The sequence below is a fragment of the Adiantum capillus-veneris genome, chromosome 20 (assembly GCF_014529385.1).
Source record: "Adiantum capillus-veneris isolate H3 chromosome 20, ASM1452938v2, whole genome shotgun sequence".
Classification (NCBI taxonomy): Eukaryota; Viridiplantae; Streptophyta; class Polypodiopsida; order Polypodiales; family Pteridaceae; genus Adiantum; species Adiantum capillus-veneris.
In genome coordinates, this window is record NC_140950.1 from 42156504 (window position 1) to 42175984 (window position 19481).

General features: G+C 44.5%; 1 protein-coding gene across 2 annotated transcripts; it reads right to left on the bottom strand.

Moving 5' to 3' along the window:
• Window positions 1-352: 352 nt before the first annotated feature.
• Window positions 353-17248, bottom strand: LOC147432427 (uncharacterized). Of its 2 annotated transcripts, none has more exons than XM_086492388.1 (3): window positions 16980-17248; window positions 2019-2071; window positions 353-1098 (listed from the first exon to the last, which is right to left on the bottom strand). In XM_086492388.1, the coding sequence occupies exons 2-3, from the start codon at window positions 2037-2039 to the stop codon at window positions 757-759; spliced, it is 363 nt and encodes a 120-aa protein (XP_086348514.1). In that variant the 5' UTR covers window positions 2040-2071; window positions 16980-17248; the 3' UTR covers window positions 353-756. The 2 variants fall into 2 exon arrangements, with proteins under 2 accessions (XP_086348514.1, XP_086348513.1); XM_086492387.1 differs by having other exon boundaries at window positions 2019-2059; window positions 16980-17247.
• Between the last annotated feature and the right edge of the window lie 2233 nt (window positions 17249-19481).

The window sequence follows — 19481 nt, forward strand, 5'->3', positions numbered from 1 at the left end:
ACTTGGGTATAGCCTTGGCCATGCCCCATGTGCGGGTCAGCAGGGATTGTATCACTGGGCATTTGGGTTCATTAACCACTTCAGACATTACCACAAAAATTGCACCAGTTGATAACCAAATAACTTAGGCTCCTTGAAGATGGGATCTAAAAATTCCTGCAAACCTACTCAATTTTTGCAGATGGAACGCTACATTTTTGAAAGAACTTTTTGAACACACAGGCACGCACACGTGTGTGTGCACGCGCGCGCACGCCCATATACACACATACATATATACACACAACACACCGATACACTTGCCACAACCCTACAAAAACATACACACATACATATACACAACACACCCACAACCCTACGAAAACCCCTTCATGCTAACAGACCGAAAAATGAGGATTACATCTCAAAAAGCGTTGGGGATTTTGGCATTGACCATGCAACCACCTTTTTTTTTTCTCCGTACCATTGTAAAAGTCCCCCCTTTTTTGCATTCCCTAAGTTTAATAACAAAAAAGGAAGATAGCAGCACTTCATGCCATAATCAATCAAGAATTCTACTGGAGTATGGCACGTCTTACAAGCAATAGCCAGATCTTCAGGTTCGCTCTCTCATACATCCAAGAGAGAAATTTGATGAAGTGAACCCCAATTTTAATTTGCTTAAGAACAGAGTTGAAGTGTCGATCTGATGAGGAAGATACTGCAGTCAAGTCATGCTAAATAGCACTCAGACATGCAATATGCTCTGCAGCAGCTTCAGCCCACAAAACTAACTCCATGCTCCCTGATGCCATCTACCAGAGCTTTCAATTTTCCATGGTATCGTTGGTCCTTTGTGTAGCTAAAGTGGATGGCAGGTATCTCCTTCTCTTTCAGCCTGTTGGCTAGCACTTGACCAATTTTCGCTGCAGCTGCACAATCAGAATGTGATTCCATTTTCTCCATCAAGTCCTTTTCTTGTGAGCAAGCTGCTGCTGCCACCGTCCTAGTTGGGGTGTGAAAAACTTGAGCATTAATATACTTTTTTGAGAAAAAAACCTTCAAAACATACAACTTCAAATAATCTGAGGTTCTGTTTTGTAAAGTCGTCCATTGCACCTGTATAGAACATACCTTTGCCTTAACAAAGCAATCATGCATAGAGAGATGCTTTCAGCGTTGGTGATCTATACAAACACATTAAGACCCAATGTCGCAAGTTATACCTACATGTATCCAGGAAAAAGCCTAGATACCTTTTAAAAGAGTGCAAGTTACATCTCATGGTAGTCATCAAGCAAACAGCATAGATATCAACTCCATTGTGCATTGTAATGCCTATATAGTACGACATCCCCATTAGCATTATTCCCACACACGAGCAACTGTGTACAAGGGTTTTCCAGACACAGGTAGACATATTGAAGCCTACCGGTGTCACGTCCCTAAATAACACAGGAAGGTTGAGATGGGTTCTATGATTGAGGTTAAGTGTCATGGATCATGGAAAACAACCGCCATCAGATCAATGTGGTAAACTAGGGGTAAACTGAAGGTCTAGCAGTGGCCAGTGGCCTAGTTCACCAAAGTGATATGATGGCCAAAATTACCTCAAGATCAGTGTTGCCTCATAGGACCCACACATCCCCTTTCAACAAGGCTCATAGCTTGATTCAATAAATAGATGGCTTGTAGGGCATGTATAGCACACTAACATACCAAATATTAACAAAACTTGAGCCAGGTGAGAAATCGACATGTCCACCATTACAATTTGGAATGCACATGTCCACCGATATGTTGTTAACCATGTATCTAAATAAAACTAGGAAAATCCTAACTTGAATTTTGTAGACTCTCTGTAGTTATGCATAACATGAGATACCATATGCTGCATCATGCATAGTATTGACTAAAGACGATAACATCCCCATTAATATCATCAGTGCCCAATAATGGGTGTAGTGGGTATCAACAAGAACAATGCAAATTTTTCATGTTCGAGTTTAACAAGTATTCCTTCACTAATTTTCACAAACCTGTGGCACTTGACGAGGCATGACCCAGTTTCAGCAAGCACCTGTTACAAAAGCTGTTTTTAGCAATAAGTTAAGACATGGCCAAATGTAACCTACAAAAGAGATAAAGCATGCACACAGATATAGCTACATCTTCAATAGGTGCCACATTTCAGTACTATTACCTAACAATTCATTGATGATATACTTGCACGTCTACACCGCTCCACTGCCTTGGAGGAGCCTGCTGAAGTATCGCATTGACTGCGAAGAGTTTGCAATACCTCAGTCCAAATGGTGGATTTAGGGGAAGATTGTGAGTCCATAACGTGAGCACAACGAACCTTCCACATGGTCCAAAGAGTGATGCTACAAATCGTAGTGAAACTGTGTCCCACTGACTGTCTGGAAGACTCAAGGACCAGTCTAGCATATCTGTGTCTAGTAGTATCCCATAAGCTGTGCACAAAGGAGACTGATCTGGTAAGCACCTCAATCTCCATGGGGGGGCAGCTAGCTCTGCTCGAATGATAGCGTGAGGTACGGAGGCCTTGGCTCTAATTAGTCGAGAGATCATAGATACCAAGGGCCTCTCCATACGTCTCCAACCATCTTGGCCTACAGAAGGTCCCCATACCTGAACCCCATACATCATAGCTGAGGCTACTAAAGTATCAAAGAGCCATAGCTTTGTCCGCGGTTCCTGGAACTGAACCTGCGAACACATCCTCTCACCAAAAGAAAACCTCGGCCCAGTGAAGACTACCCCAAGGTACGTGTATGCATCTGTATACTCCACAGTATCATGACCATATGTGAAAGTAGGTGCTGATCCACTGTGGTGTGGTGTTAAATACCATAACCTTGGTTTTACCAAGGTTTACAGACAATCCACTATCCTCTGCAAAACTGTGTCGTTGCATACCCTCAGGTGAGTCAGAGATCAACACAATATAATTAGCATATAACAACAACGGGATCCACATCCCTGCCAGATGAGCACCTCTATCGCTCTCTCTGTCAATGTATTCAGACACCTCATCAACATACATACCAAATAGAGTAGGAGACAATGGGCAACCCTGTTTCACCCCAATAGTGGAGTGAACTAAGTCAGATATTCCCTCCGGGGTGCGTACATGTCCCATCACTGATCTGTATAAAGCCATAATCCCCCAAATCAACACTATGGGCACCCCCATCTCCTGTAGTCTTCACATCAATCGAGCTCTCGATACCATGTCAAATGCTTTGCGGGAATCCACAAAGCTACAATAAATCCGTCTTCCATGTTAACTGCCCTCCTCAATGATGGCTCTGAGTGTCAAAATATGATCAAGAGTGGAGAAACCCCTCCTGAAACTAGCTTGCCCTTTGCCCGTACACCCTCATCCTCTGCCCAATTACTCAACTGCTGCTCAAGAATAGATGCATACAACCGTGCCAATGTGTGTCCAACCATAATAGTGCGGTAATTTCCTGGCTCTGTAGGATCACCTGCCTTGAAGATGGACACAATACTAAACAACCTCCAAGTCTCAGGTAGCCCCTCACACATGGCACGATTGAACAATACTGCAAGAACCTCAATCCGCATATCCCTAGCATGTATAAAGTGCTCTGCTAATAGACCATCATGATCATATGCCCTCCCAGTCCTCAACCTATCAATGGCTCTCTTTACCCTCAGTGGTAAAGAAGGTGCTCGTAGATAATGGTCCTTTAGGATTTGGAAGGGGGTCATGTCCAAGAACCATATATAACGATGTCGCATATTGGCCCCACACATCAGGAGAAGTAATCACTGGGGATGAGGAGTGCTCATGAAAGAGTCACCATGCCTCTCCCGAGTCTCTACTCAAGAACAACTTATACACATCTCGCTCCATCTGGGCCAAGTAAGCTTGTTTCTTCCGTCGCACAAGGCAGAGAGAGAGAGAGAGAGAGAGAGAGAGAGAGAGAGAGAGAGAGAGAGAGGACAACGGGCTGCCTCAGGCTCATTTGTGAGTGGATTTTCAGGTTTGAAACTTTAATTCCAAGCGTGTCTTCTCCCTTGTATAATGTAGTCCAATGATTCTGCTCTCATGCATCTCTCTCTCTCTCTCTCTCTCTCTCTCTCTCTCTCTCTCTCTCAAACCGGCCTGTTCAATCCAAAAAGGGCGGTAGACTTTACTTTAAACCTTGATTTAGCTTTCACCCATTATTAGTCGTCTATTTTACCTGTACTTTCAAGACACAACAAAGGGGAGAGGGATACAGGCTGCTAGATTGCACCTGTATGAGTAGACGAACACCAGATTGGCCCCTAACTTAGGCGCCCCTTTCGGTATTTCTTTATTGTTCAAAAGAGGGAATAAACGTTGTGGTTCCTTACAAGCTGGCCCGCACAAACTCGGCTGAATTTCCTTTGTTCCAGCCCGATTTCGGCAACATAACTGTACTAGAACCCTTCACAGTCACTATTCCCACGCATTGGCCGACCTTCCCGACGCATACGGGCACTTTGCAAAACCTGGCGAGAATCTGCAGCACGCTGAATTCTCTGTGTTCAGCCCTGAAAATGCGCCAGATCACCTGTACAGCGGTCCCCTTGCGTCCCCGAACCTCCTGGGGGTATTAGGGTCCGTTTAGGGCCAAAACCCTAAACCTGCAAAAATACACAGCAGGCTGTAATTTACTGTTTTGGGCTCCGTTTCGCATGCCGGTCGCATCCTTAGCAAGTCCTCGAGCTCCCGCACCTGTAGGGCTACTTGCCCTTTGAATCGGACGAGTTTCTGGCGTGAAACCTCTCCGAATTCACCTGTACCTGCGGGGGAATTAGCCGCTAGTTAATCCAGTACCTGTGCAAGAGGCTCTTGCCTCGGCAATCGCGCATGAACCCACACAACTGTACATTGGTCAAATGAAGAGCCCACTAGAGGGGCATAACATACTGCCAAAGGGGAGAGAGAGGGCAATGCGTAGCATGCAGGGCATCACTCCTGGCACCGCACTGTGCATAAGAGGGAAAGCAAGCACTCCATAGCTCTTAACCTGTGACAAATCTGAAAATGAGGCTCTCCCCCTCCTAAATTCAGCGCCACTTCTTGTTGCATGAGGCAAGTGCACCAGAAGGTGCCACTTGGCACATTTATAAGCATTTTCCCGTTTCGGGGTTGCCGTCTAAAAATATCCCAACCGGTTGCCGAGTTGACTTCACGGCAGAGTAAAAAAATGTTCCCCTTGTCATTCCGGCGGTAATGACGTCAACACATTTTCAGGTCCCAAAATAGCAGCTTCCTAAATTTTAGGAGATGCTGCCATTGTATCTTTCTAGGTCATCCGACCCTCTTTGTACACTGCGGCCACATCCAGAACTGAAATGTAGCCTCTGTAGCAAAGGATTCCACTTTGGCTAGTCAATGACCCCACTTGGCTAACCATAGTCCTTGTCCAACCTTAGTGCTCTCTTGCCCTCAGGCCTGGACTCCCTCTGGACAGTTCCACACTAGCTATGCAATGCAGGGCAGTTAGATTTCCCGAGGGGTGTTTCCAAAAAGTGAAAGTAAATAGATAATAAGAAAGAAATCAACAAAAAGGATAGATAGTAGTCACACGCTGGTGACATACCCCCCTCTTGAAATCTCAAACGTCCTCGTTTGCATCTATGTCGTTCATGCTCCTAGTCAACACTGATGTATTCAACACCTGTCGACACATGTACGACACATACATGCTCATTGTCAACCCTAGTGTATTCAACACCTCGTCGACTCATGTATTGCCTGCGTGTGAACCCTGTCCCAATGACATAGTGGTAGCTTCGCACTGTGCCATTGCTTTGAGTCACTAACTTTCCAATGACAAAATGGTAGCTGCACATTTTGCCACTGTCTTATAGTACACGTTGGATCCCGTAACACTTTCGAGCATACCCAAACCGACAGTTTAAGAATGCAGTTACACATGTACTCTTCAATAGAAGCAATCACTGTATCCTTGACAAACTCACAAGAAATACTCACTTCTATAGCACTAACCAAACTTTTGGACATTCCATAAGAGCAATTGCCAAACTGACAATCTGTACAGCTCTAACATTCATGTAACAGGTATTTGATTTGAGCTCACTTTAAATACCATGTACATCATTTGTTTCAGAAGCCATTGTCACACTGACAATCCATGTAGCTTTGAAACTCAAGGGGTCAAGGTAGGTTGCAAATCGAAGGCTTCCAGGTAAAGTGATAACACAGTTGGTGACTCTGCAAGTTCACCTTCTTCCATCCACTTAGCATCCATTGGTGGATAGTTTCTGAACTTTACCAAGTAACGCCTAGCAACCTTGCCTTTCACTTTCCTTTCTGTGTGCCAAAATCTGTTCAGGGACCAAGATCTCGTCAAGTTCCTCGACTTCCGGCTGATCTTCAGCTAGCATATCTTCTGGCACATCACCCACATAGGGTCTGAGAAGACTCACATGAAACGCATTGTGAATCTTCCAACTGTCAGGCAATTTCAGCCTATATGCAACATCACTGATTATGTCGCATACTTGAAAAGGCCCATAGTAACGCATGCTGAGCTTTGGAAACAGTCTTTCCTTGCCCTTCATCTTCTTTAACCTTGCCTTTTCAAAGCGTAAAAGCACCCAATCACCAAGTGAATATACCACTTCACAACGGTGACGATTAGCTGCTTTCTTTTGTTTTGCCTGAGTCCTTTCTAAGGCCACTTTGACCTTCTTGTACATTTCATCCATGTCCTGAACATACTTATCTGCTTCAAATATCTTGTCCTTTGTATGCAGTATGGGAGGAACTTTCTTGCCACCTTCAACTATCTCAAAAGGTGCCTTGCCAGTTGATGAATGCACTGTATTATTGTATGCATACTCCACCAATTGGCAAATACTGCTCCCACTTTCCTTTATGCTCTGACACATAGCACTTCAACAGATCTAGGACAGTAGAATTTGCCTCTTCTGACTGCCCATCTGTTTGAGGATGAAATGACGAAGAGAATTTGAGCGTGGTGCCCATATTCTCAAACAAGCCTCTCCAGAACAAACTTGTCATGCGTGGATCACGGTCGCTAACAATCGACTGTGGCATGCCATGATACTTGAAAATATTGCTCATAAACAAGCGTGCCATATGATCTGGCTTTATCTTCTTCCTGACAGGAATAAAATGAGCCTGTTTGCTGAATCTGCAAATAATGGTCCAAATACCATCGTTTCCTGTCTGCGTTCTCGGAAGATCAAAGATAAAATCCATAGCAATACTTTCCCATGGTTTATCTGGAATAGGTAGTGGTTGCAATAACCCTGGTGCCTTTTGCCTGTCAAACTTGACCTTTTGGCATATTAGGCATTCTCGCACAAAGGCATCTACATCCCTTCTCAATGTAGGCCAATAGAAGAATGTCTCAACCGCTTTAACTGTAGCATCGATACCACGATGCCCTGCATACGGTGGGACATGACTCTCTTCCATAACTTTGCGTCACAATGGCTTTGTGACACACAATCTGCCATGCATCATCATGAACCCGTCTTTAAGAAGATAGTGTTCATGACGTTGTCCATCCATTAGCTGCTCGAAGACCCTTGCAAAATCTTCATCATTTGCATACTGTTCTCTCATATCATCAAGTTCATGATGATAAGGAATCGACACAGCTGAAATTTGTGGCTTCCTTGACAAGGCATCAGCCACAACGTTCTTCTTGCCTTCCACATGCACAATCTGAAAATGGAACATGGACAAGATATTTGCCCATCGCATATGCTTCTCAGATAACTTTGTCTGTGTCAAGAAGTATCGCAAGGTCTGATGGTCCGTTTGGACAACAAAGTCTGCACCTAGCAGGTAGTGTTTCCAACTTAAGAGCGCATGAATCACAGCCAGTAACTCTTTCTCATAGACCTGCATGGTCATCTCTGGCCCTTGCAAAATTCTGCTCTCATAGGCTACTACCCTGCCATCTTGCATTAGCACTGCACCAATGCTACTACCGCAGGCGTCACACTGGACCACAAATGACTTCCTAAGATCTGGCAACACAATGACTGGATCTGAAGTCATCTTTTCCTTTAAGAGATTAAAAGTTGAAATCTCTTTCTGTGTCCATCTAAAAGTGACTGCCTTCTTTTGAAGAGCATGTAAAGGTGAAGCAATCTCAGCGAAATTTTGGATAAACCTTCTGTAATAGGAGCATAGTCCCAAAAAGCTTCGGACATCATGCACCGTCTTCAAATTTGGCCATGACTTGATCGCTTCAACTTTTGCAGGATCCATTCTGACACCATCCTTTGAGACAATGTGTCCCAGAAAGTGAATCTCTTCCAGAAAAAACTCACTTTTCTTTGCATTGATGAGCAACCTATGACTGCGTAGCTCTTTGAACACAATGGCCAAGTGATGCCTATGCTCCTCTTCATTCTTTGAATAGACTATCATGTCATCAAAGAATGTACCAACAAACTGCTGGTGTGGACGGAAAATTCTGTCCATCATCCTATTGAACGTAGCAGGAGCATTTGTGAGACCAAAGGGCATCACTAAAAATTCACAAAGGCCAAACGTTGTTCTAAAAGCAGTCTTGTGCACATCCTCTGATCTAATGCGGATCTGATGGTACCCACTCTTTAGATCTATCCTGCTAAACATAGCTGCTCCTTCTAATTTGTCCATAATATCATCAATTCTAGGTATAGGGAACCTATTCTTGATGGTATTCTTGTTCAGTGCATGGTAGTCGATGCACATACGCCATGAGCCATCCTTTTTCTGCACCAACAACACTGGAGAACAGAATGGAGATGAACTGGGCTGAATCAGCCCCTTTTCTAACAGCTCCTGTACTTGGCCCATTATCTCTTTCTGCTGAGCCGCACTAACCCTGTACGGAGGCTTATTTGGTGGGCTACTGCCCGGCACCAAATCTATCGCATGGTCCTCGGGTCTCTCTGGCGGTAATTGAGACGGTAATGAATCGAAAAAACAGTCACTATACTGTTGTAAAAACATTGACCTTTCTTTATCTAGCACAGATAAATTTGATTCATCACAATCTGACACTTCACGTGCAAAAACCAAGTATGCAGAAAGATGCTTTTTCATTACAGAAGTAATAGCAGAAGCTGATACAGTAGGAATAGACTCCCCTTTAAGCTTTACATCCAGAATGTGAGTCTTTCCCCTGCTCTGTACAGTGATCTTTTTGTTGTAGGCATCCATGATTCCCTGTACACGAAACAACCAAGGAATACCTAACAACACATCACATCCGTCCAGTGGCATGATGTAAAATTCTTCAGCATCTACATAGGACTGGATATGTAGACGCAACTTTCCAATGATGGGTGTCACAGCCTCTGTATGGCCAGGACATGCCAAACCTGCCTCTGCTATATACCCCATCTCTTCAGGTTTGATTCCCAACTTTGAAGCCAATTCTAGGGAAATGAAGTTGGCTTTGGCACCTGGATCAAAGAAGATAAGCACTGTTTGATCCTTGACCTTTCCCCATGCTCTGCAAAGCTCACTTGCATCTGAATTTGGCTTATCACCCACCATATCTGGCACTAGACCAACCATGGGCTTCTTTCCTTTCTTGTCTTCCTTGTCATCAGAATCAGCTGGCCTTTTCTTTGTAGGACAATTGTAAGCAATGTGGCCAGGCTGCTCACATATAAAGCATTTGTTCTCTGTCCTCGGGACCTTCTTTTGCTCTTCTGACTTGCGAGGAAAACGTCTTTTCCATTTCTTTGCTGGTCCTTTTTCTGATTCAACCGTAGCTTTATCTTTCCCTGCGTTGGTTGACTCTTGAGTCCCTTTAGGAGCCTCATTGGGAACGTGCTTCTTGGCTGAATTTTTCTTGCCTAATCCTGTCTTGACGCCAGTGTTAAATTCACAATCTTCTCCCTTGAGCAAACCATTGCCAGTGTTTGCTACCTCGATGAGCTGCGTCAAAGTAGTGACTTTTGTCTTCGTGCAGTATTTTCTCAATCCTTTGGGTAGGCCACAACAGTATTTTTCAATCTGTTCTGTCAATGGCACAAACCTATAGGAAGTTACTGGAAGTAGAGCTTTCCAAAACTTCCGATTGTAATCATCCAGATTTCTGCAAGTGGCAGCATTTAGCTGGTGCCATTCTGTCATGACATCTTCTTCGAAATCATCAGATAACCATGCTGCTGCAAAAATCTGCTTGAAGTAAATCCATGTGGACGGAGCTTGCCCTTGAAGCAATAAAGTTGTCCACCATTGTCCCGCATTCCCTGTCAAGAAAGTGGCTGCCTTGCGGACCTTTGAAGCCTCTGTAAAGTTTCCCCCTGCATAGGTCTTGTCAAACTGCTGGAGGAATGAAAGAGCCTTCTTCTTGTCATCAAACCCTGTAAAGGTCGTGAAAGACACACCTTTGCCACCTTCTTTGTACGGAGTTGGCCTCTCCAGCGGCGTTAAATTGTCATATGGAAGTGACTGAAACATGGGAACACTATTAGGGTTCATCTGTGTTCCTTGGCCGCTATTAACTTGACCTGGAAATGCCATATTTGGCTGCTGATTTGTAATTCCAGCCATACCAAAATTTGCTTGTGGCATCCCAAATTGGCCCTGAGTGCTCTGAAACCCTGGTAGCATGCCTGTGACGGGGTTAGGCATCATCGTTTGAGCACTCCCGAACACTGTTCCTGGCGTGTAAAACTGATTTCCAGGTGCATGACCAGCCATGCTCTGGAATACGGATCCACCTCCAAAATAGCCAGGGTGTACTGAAGGTGGTGGGAAGACCTGTTGCATAGCCTGTAGGTTGCTTCCCTGCCCATTAGAACCAGCTATAGGCTGCTGAAAGGTGGCGGGCTGAACTGGTACAGCTTGAAAGACTGGCATCTCAGCCACCTGTTCTTGCACCTTAGGCACAGGTTGTGGAGACTGCATGTTCTCCGTCAAGTGTATAGGTGTTTCCATTGACTGTGCGGTATGAATCACCTGTGCTCGAGCCTTAACAGGCTTTTGAATATGATCCAGTGACCCAACTTGCTGAGACGGAAGAACAGGAGGTTGCAAAAAGGCTAAAAACCTCGGGTTCTGCATTACTTGTGTGAACATAGCCACAATAGTAGCCAACTGGGTCCTGAATAGATCATCATCTGTCTGTGGTGGTCTTGAGGACTCACCCACTTCATGTGTCTGTTGACCTTGTGAAGAGGAAACCTCTTCAGTCACATCATCTGGTCTGTCAGCCATAATTGGAATTCCCTGTGTCTGGTCCATGATCCCCTGTGTCTTCAAGCCCAAAACTGCCCAAGGCTCACTTCTATGGGAAAAAGTGATTTAATCCCGTCGATGGAACCATGAAACCGGCCTGTTCAATCCAAAAAGGGCGGTAGACTTTACTTTAAACCTTGATTTAGCTTTCACCCATTATTAGTCGTCTATTTTACCTGTACTTTCAAGACACAACAAAGGGGAGAGGGATACAGGCTGCTAGATTGCACCTGTATGAGTAGACGAACACCAGATTGGCCCCTAACTTAGGCGCCCCTTTCGGTATTTCTTTATTGTTCAAAAGAGGGAATAAACGTCGTGGTTCCTTACAAGCTGCCCCGCACAAACTCGGCTGAATTTCCTCTGTTCCAGCCCGATTTCGGCAGCATAACTGTACTAGAACCCTTCACAGTCAGTATTCCCACGCATTGGCCGACCTTCCCGACGCATACGGGCACTTTGCAAAACCTGGCGAGAATCTGCAGCACGCTGAATTCTCTGTTTTCAGCCTTGAAAATGCGCCAGATCATCTGTACAGCGATCCCCTTGCGTCCCCGAACCTCCTGGGGGTATTAGGGTCCGTTTAGGGCCAAAACCCTAAACCTGCAAAAATACACAGCAGGCTGTAATTTACTGATTTGGGCTCCGTTTCGCATGCTGGTTGCATCCTTAGCAAGTCCTTGAGCTCCCGCACCTGTAGGGCTACTTGCCCTTTGAATCGGACGAGATTTCTGGCGTGAAACCTCTCCGAATTCACCTGTACCTGCGGGGGAATTAGCCGCTAGCTAATCCAGTACCTGTGCAAGAAGCTCTTGCCTCGACAATCGCGCATGAACCCACACAACTGTACATTGGTCAAATGAAGATCCCACTAGAGGGGCATAACATACTGCCAAAGGGGAGAGAGAGGGCAGTGCGTAGCGTGCAGGGCATCACTCCTGGCACCGCATTGTGCATAAGAGGGAAAGCAAGCACTCCATAGCTCTTAACCTGTGACAAATCTGAAAATGAGGCTCTCCCCCTCCTAAATTCAGCGCCACTTCTTGTTGCATGAGGCAAGTGCACCAGAAGGTGCCACTTGGCACATTTATAAGCATTTTCCCGTTTCGGGGTTGCCGTCTAAAAATATCCCAACCGGTTGCCCAGTTGACTTCACGGCAAAGTAAGAAAATGTTCCCCTTGTCATTCCGGCGGTAATGACGTCAACACATTTTCAGGTCCCAAAATAGCAGTTCCCTAAATTTTAGGAGATGCTGCCATTGTATCTTTCTAGGTCATCCGACCCTCTTTGTACACTGCGGCCACATCCAGAACTGAAATGTAGCCTCTGTAGCAAAGGATTCCACTTTGGCTAGTCAATGACCCCACTTGGCTAACCATAGTTCTTGTCCAACCTTAGTGCTCTCTTGCCCTCAGGCCTGGACTCCCTCTGGACAGTTCCACACTAGCTATGCAATGCAGGGCAGTTAGATTTCCCGAGGGGTGTTTCCAAAAAGTGAAAGTAAATAGATAATAAGAAAGAAATCAACAAAAAGGATAGATAGTAGTCACACGCTGGTGACACTCTCTCTCTCTCTCTCTCTCTCTCTCTCTCTCTCTCTCTCTCTCTCTCTCTCTCTCTCTCTCTATGTCTACCATGTACAATTTTGTAGGTTCTAATGCATGTTTGCCAAGGCAAGAGCATTCTAAACAAAAACCAGATTAGCTAATTGCTAATCCCCCACACATACGCAGAGTCCATCGCAACAAATTGCGAAAGCAAAGAGTTTTCTTGCATGAAAATTGATCCAAACCAAAGGGGAAGTGTCCCATTGCGTGCGGGAGCTTCTGAGACACTCATAGACGTGTTTGCTTGCTCAAAACGATCCAAAACAGGGAATTACAGCGTGCTGTGTTTATTTGCAGGTTTAGGGTTTCGCACTTGCACTACAAGATAACACCAAGGAAGCCTCGGCGAAGCCTTGGGGTGGTTATACAAGAGTTTGTCTGTCAATGACCAAAACAGAAAATTGCAGCATGCTGAAATTCGGTTACAGCTCACCAGAAACTCCTAGAAGTGTACTTTTGACCTACAGGGGTTTTGGCGCCATTATGCTACCGAAATTGGGTCGAAAACCTGCAATTTCAGCCCTTCACACGTTTGGACAGGTTGGTGAGAGTTTGATCAAGTGTTGAGAACGTCTATTCTCAATTGAATAAAGAAATACCGAAGGGACGCCAGTCTTTGGGGCCTACAGGGTGCCGTCTCCGTTTGCGTAGTGACATTTTGGTCACTGGACGCGTTTTTGTTCTCTCTTCTTCTCAATCCTCTATGTAATCTTACCACGTAATTAAATTAGTGCCACCCTCTATTGTGTACTGGCCGGTTATATGGTTCCATTGACAGGATAATCACTTTCTCTTCAAAAAGTGCAGCATGGATTGTTGTGGGTGAAAGCAACACATAGCATATCATTATGGCAAAGAAGAGAGACCAGGCTCGGAAGGGGGATCTTCCTCACATGGCACAAAGAAAGTTCCTCCAACTCTTCAAGAGGAGGACAGGTGGTTTAGAGCTCAATTGCTTAGCTACATGGAAATTTTTCAGCAATTGGTCAAGAACCAAGGATGTAGGAGTTCTTACAGGCTCCTACACAAGGTTTTCAAGCTCCGACACATGGCATGACTAAGCCATTGCAAGAAAAGGAGATTTCCCATGCACAAGGGTCTCATGATACTCGAGGGAAAGCCCATGTGATTGAGCAACCAACGGTGTCCATTGACCCAAAGCAACCTACTTTACTTGGAGAAAAACCGTTTGTGAATGGTCAATGGACTAATGAATAGGCTATGCATCAGACCCTTCCATTACCTACTTCATATCTTAGCTATTTCGGAGGTGGTTCAGTGGTTCAAGCTATGGTTGGACCTTCCACAAGTTTGCAAGGTTATATGCTAGGAAAGTGTTTGCAACAACGCAACCAAGCATGGTTAACCCAATGTATGGGAACATAGGTGTCCAACCAGGTTTCCAGGGTGCCAATGGCCATTTTCAAATGCCTGGAGCACACTTTGGTATGGTCAATTTATCTCACAGCCATATGCCCAAAATGCAGATATGACATGTAAACCAGGTGATGCGAGTGCTGGAATGGTCTGCATCAAATTGAGGTTAAAGCCTTCAATTGATCCTCAATTCCCCTGAAAGTTTCAAACTTCGCGACCTACCCACCTTCCTTGTAATCCTTAGGCTAACTCAAAGGAGTCAAATTGTCATAAACAAGTGCCCAAAAAAGTGGTGCTCCGCTGGAGGAAACTTCACATGTAAGGGTGCCACTATCTTGAAAGGAAATGCGCTTCAATGGTGGACCGTATTGTTGAACTAAGGTCAACACCTACAACATGGACCAAACAACTTTTGCACCTGCGTGGCTTACAGACACTTTTGAAGTGGATGTGATGACAGCATGGCACGATTGGCCAGTAATCTTCTGTTGAAAGTTAATTCCGATGGATTTAATGGCAACAAGAGAGGGTCCCAAGGCAAACAGTTTTCAACCAAGGGCAATGTTGCAGCAAAGCGTTTTGTGCCTCCCACAAAGAAGACCTCCACTGATGTAGCTGGCACGCCCAAGAAGCATACTAAATCTTCTTCTGGGCGAGGACAAGGACATAAAAGGCATTTTTCTAGTAAATTTTTGGAAGAAAGAAAAGCTCTAAGAGAGGCCAAGAAATGCTTCGTTTGTGAAGAAGAGGGACATTTTACGAATGAATGCCCACAAAGAAAGTCACAGAATAAGGATGACAAGTCAGACCATGAAGGACAGAAGTCTAAGTCCAATGCAAAATTTTGTGAGAGTGAGCAGCGGAGATGTGAGCCACGCGTGTCGGAGAGAGAGAGAGAGAGAGAGAGAGAGAGAGAGAGAGAGAGAGAGAGAGATTGCTAGGAACACAAGTACTCTGCAAATAATTCTCTCAATACACAATGAATGACTACAAGACCCTAACCATTCTATTTATAGAATGTTAGATTGAGGTAGGGCAAAATGTGTAACTGGTGCAAAAAACATAAAAGCCCAGAAATGGCTAAAAATGTGTGCACCCAACCAAGCTCAAAAAATGACCGACCGGACACGTGCTAAAGTGTCCGTCCATGCAATCTACGTGATGTGCGATGGGTGGCCAGCCCAGGACAATCACTAGCCATACAAAATGACGAAGTAACGGTGGTGTAACTCTAACACCCCCTCTCAACACCGGATGCTGAGACAATATGCTGGGTCGGGCAAGCTTCCCAACAAACCCACAATTTCTAAAAAGAATTCCAAAAGTGACTTATAAATAAATGACCTATAAGAGGTGGTTCACGCGGTAGAAAATGCTCATGCTCAAATGATTGTACTATGCAAGAGAGGGTATGCAAGTGTGACCTGCCCAGGCATGCACGTCTTGCTAGAGGCTCACAAAGTTGCCACGCTCTGTCCTAAGCTAGACTCATGATAGACTATGGCAAAAGCTTGTCCACGTGGGCGAGTGAAGTGGGCACGTGATATCCCCCCTGTTAAAAGTGAGGCACAGTTGCCGAACTTCTATCTGTACTTCTGATGCTGACTGCTTATGATGCTTGTGGATGCATCACCAATGAAATTCCTCCAAACGGGTGGATACTACAGATGTAGGTATTGTTGTGCTGTAAACACCGACCATACGAGTTACTAGGTAGCCTTACTACTGTCGCAAAATACAAGCCTTGATGCTGACTCTACCTGCGAGCAAGTAATACTACTAGAATAGTTCTCGGAGGTGCTCGGAGGTATTTCCAAGGTTTTTTTGTTGACGAAAGTGGATGCACGCTACATGCGAATGCGAACATAGAAGAGGGTTAGGGATCCTGTCTCCAATTCATATCAGTCTGAACCCAAGGATTGCTCGTCACAAAAAGAACTCCGAGAAAAGGAATTTTTGATAGGGTCCCAAGAATTCAGAATAGAAACAAGGATGATTCGAACAAGATGAGTGTTTCAGTTGCAATCAAACTATGTTGAACACTTGGCAGACGTTTGAATAGATGCCGTGTTTGACACTTTGAAAAAAATGTTTCACATTTGGCTGTTTTGACTTGGGAGTAGCATATGAATTTAAGTCAAAAGACATCCTAATATGAGACTCCTGCCATGTCTTACAAAAAGAATCAAACGATATTGAAAATTTGGGGCACATACAATTCGCGTCAAGGGCTCTACTTGAATCATATTTTGAGCGTATGTCTTACAAATAGAATCAAACGGTATTGAAAATTTGGGACACATATAATTCGCGTCAAGGGCTGGAATCATTACTTGAATCACATTTTCACACTCATACGTTTGACACATGAAAAACCATGGAACTCGCTAATTCTGCCCTTTACTCAGAATTCTGAAAAAATTCGGCAAATGAAAGTGAAAGAGTTCTTCGACAGGTCTCACTGTGTAAAAGAAGTCGTCAGTTCCTTTGCATATGGCATGCTCCTTTGTTCATAGTCATACTACATTCAAAGATCCTGGGTTTCTCATTACAGAAAAAGGCATATGTTTGACGTGGTTCCACTTCTCCCCCTAGGATAGCCTCAAGCCACAATTTCAATGCTTGGTATGGCCGTCCCCACCACAAGCAGTAGACAAGTCGAGGGTTTTGGAGTTTAGCTTTCGAGTTCAGAAAATGCGAAACGTGGTTTGGGGGGGGGGGAAGAGAGAGTGTATCTTACAGCTTTCTTGGATTGCGTATCTGCCTTGCAAGTGAGATCCAAGTCGATCGACAGCCTGCCCTGTCTCCCGAATCCAACGACCCATTTGATAAACAACCCTGCCCAGCGTCCCTTCTGCCTGCCGTCTCCCCCTCTCGCTCTGTGTTGGAGCCTTCTTTCACAAAGCGAGGGCTGGCTTCAAACGTGTCCGCCTAGCCGGAGCCCAATGACAATGATCTACGTCTTCATGCGTAAAAGGCAAGGCACGATTGCCCGCTCAAGCGACCGAGACGGGGCAAGTCTCCCCTTTAAATGCCACGAGGTCGGAATCGTGAGATCAATGGTCTCAAGTGAAAGATCAATATGGACCATCGATCTACTAAAACTAAACTCGAGATTTTGAGTTTAGATTTTTCAAAATTAATCTCGGGATCTCGAGTGTAGTTCCTATCGGCCATGGGGGGGACTAATCTCGGGATGCCCGCGCTTCTCCAGTCGAGATTTGAACCCTCGCCACTAGTTTGAGAGTCCGGGTCCTTAACCATCACGCCTGCATGCGGTTTCTTGAAATAGATGTGTTTTTTCATAAACTTAAACTCAAAACAATAGATTTCGACATAAAAACTAAACTCGAAATCTCGAGTTTAGTTTTTGTGAACCCCACCATAAAAACTAAACTCGGGATCCCGAGTTTAGTTTTTACGCATCGATGGTCGAGATCTATGAACGCCCTTGATTTTGTAGAAGAGCCATTGATCCCGTGGTTGAGACCCCGTGGCACTTAAAGCTGAGGACACCAAGCTGGTCATGTTGTTCCGGACCCACCATTACAATGGGTGCCGGGCGGCACTACCCCCTCGGATACAGAAGGTTTCGAGCCTGCCAAATGGCGGAAGGTCAATCGGGATAGCTAAAGCTCGGACCCGCAACGCTTTTCTCTTCAAATAAGAGCGCACATTTTAACTTAAGGTGGAAGATGCTTTATGTTCGAGTGCAACTTCTTCAGCAGCCTGAACGAGGCTTAATCCCAGGTATCAAAATTACATCGCCCCTCCTCCCTCCGCTTTGCTCCTCCAAGGATTAAATCCAGAACCTAAGGGCCAAGAGGTAAATGCCCTTAACCATGATGCTTTTCATGATGTATATGCATCCATACCCACTTTTCCGCAAGATCTATGGTATCCAACCGGTCGACATCACAGAGTGATACAGGCCGATGATCCCATCGGCTCGTGTCCGTGTCGATCATAGCAAGGGCGATGCACCTGCTAGGTTTTGGTCTTCACCTATGAAATACAATTTTGCATCTCAAAAAAATAGAAAACTTTCATAGTTTAGCTATACTTTTCCCAAAAGATCAGCAATTTTTGGAGAAAACCTTAAAAAAATTCAATATCCCAAATCTTTTTATCTTCTTACAAAAATATCTTATGGAACATTATATGTAGCTTGCAAGTTCTTCTAGGGATTCCCATTTTCAATGTACATTCTTCATAAATTCATTCCACTGAATACTGTCAGTCCCTCTAAAATCTTAGAGAGAAATTAGTGAGTTCATTCCTCCTAGGTAATTTGTGGCAAAGCAATGGAGTGGCTTCCCCTCTTGTGCAGCACACACTACACCAGATTCAACTTACTGATTTGACCTGCACTTTTGAATGGTTAGAGCTCAACCAACAGCCTCCTCCTCTATCCACTTTGCATCAAGAGCCGAATAGCTCCTAAACTTGACCAAATTAGTGTGCTAGCTTACCTTTCAATTCCCTTCCTTGTGCCCCCTAAGACATATTCTCGAACAAGAATCTCTTTCGTCTCTTCCACTTCTAGTTGTTGTTATGGCTCCTTGTCCTTTGGCACCTCACCCTTGAATAGTCTTGAAAGACTCCCATGAAAAGCATTGTGAATCGTCCAACTATTTGGTAATTTTAGTCAAAAGGATACATCGTTCATCTTTTCTTGAATCTGGAAGGTCCCATAGGATTGCATACTAAGCGTGCTTTCTCAAACCGAAGTAGGATCCCATGATTCTTCTTCAATTTCAAGTCACGTTAATGCTTGTTTGGTCCTAGATTGAAATGATTTCAAAGATGCTATGAGCAAGGATTTGATTTATTGGAAAGATAAGATGATTTATGCAATAGAACCTGGTCTACCTCTTAAGAAAATTTTTGCAAAGGGAGGCATGCAAAAAGTTTTGGAAGATATACAATCTAACATTAACATTGTTGATGCACTCACTTATGGTTTAGAGGTGAAAAGTAGATTCCAGGTGAATTTTGATGAAGTAGCTCAATTGAATGGTGCTTTTTGGACATATGCTATGAAGATTGCATAGAAAGGAAAGGTATGATTATGCCAAGTGGGAAATTGAAATAGGAAAATGACACAAATTGTGTTGATTCTCTCTCAGTGCATCTTTACATGGCTAGATCCCAAAACAATGAAGCTAATGTTAAAGAGAAGAGGAAGAGGAAAGAGAATGTGGCAGGCATATCCAAAAGAGCAACTAGATCAAGCAATCAA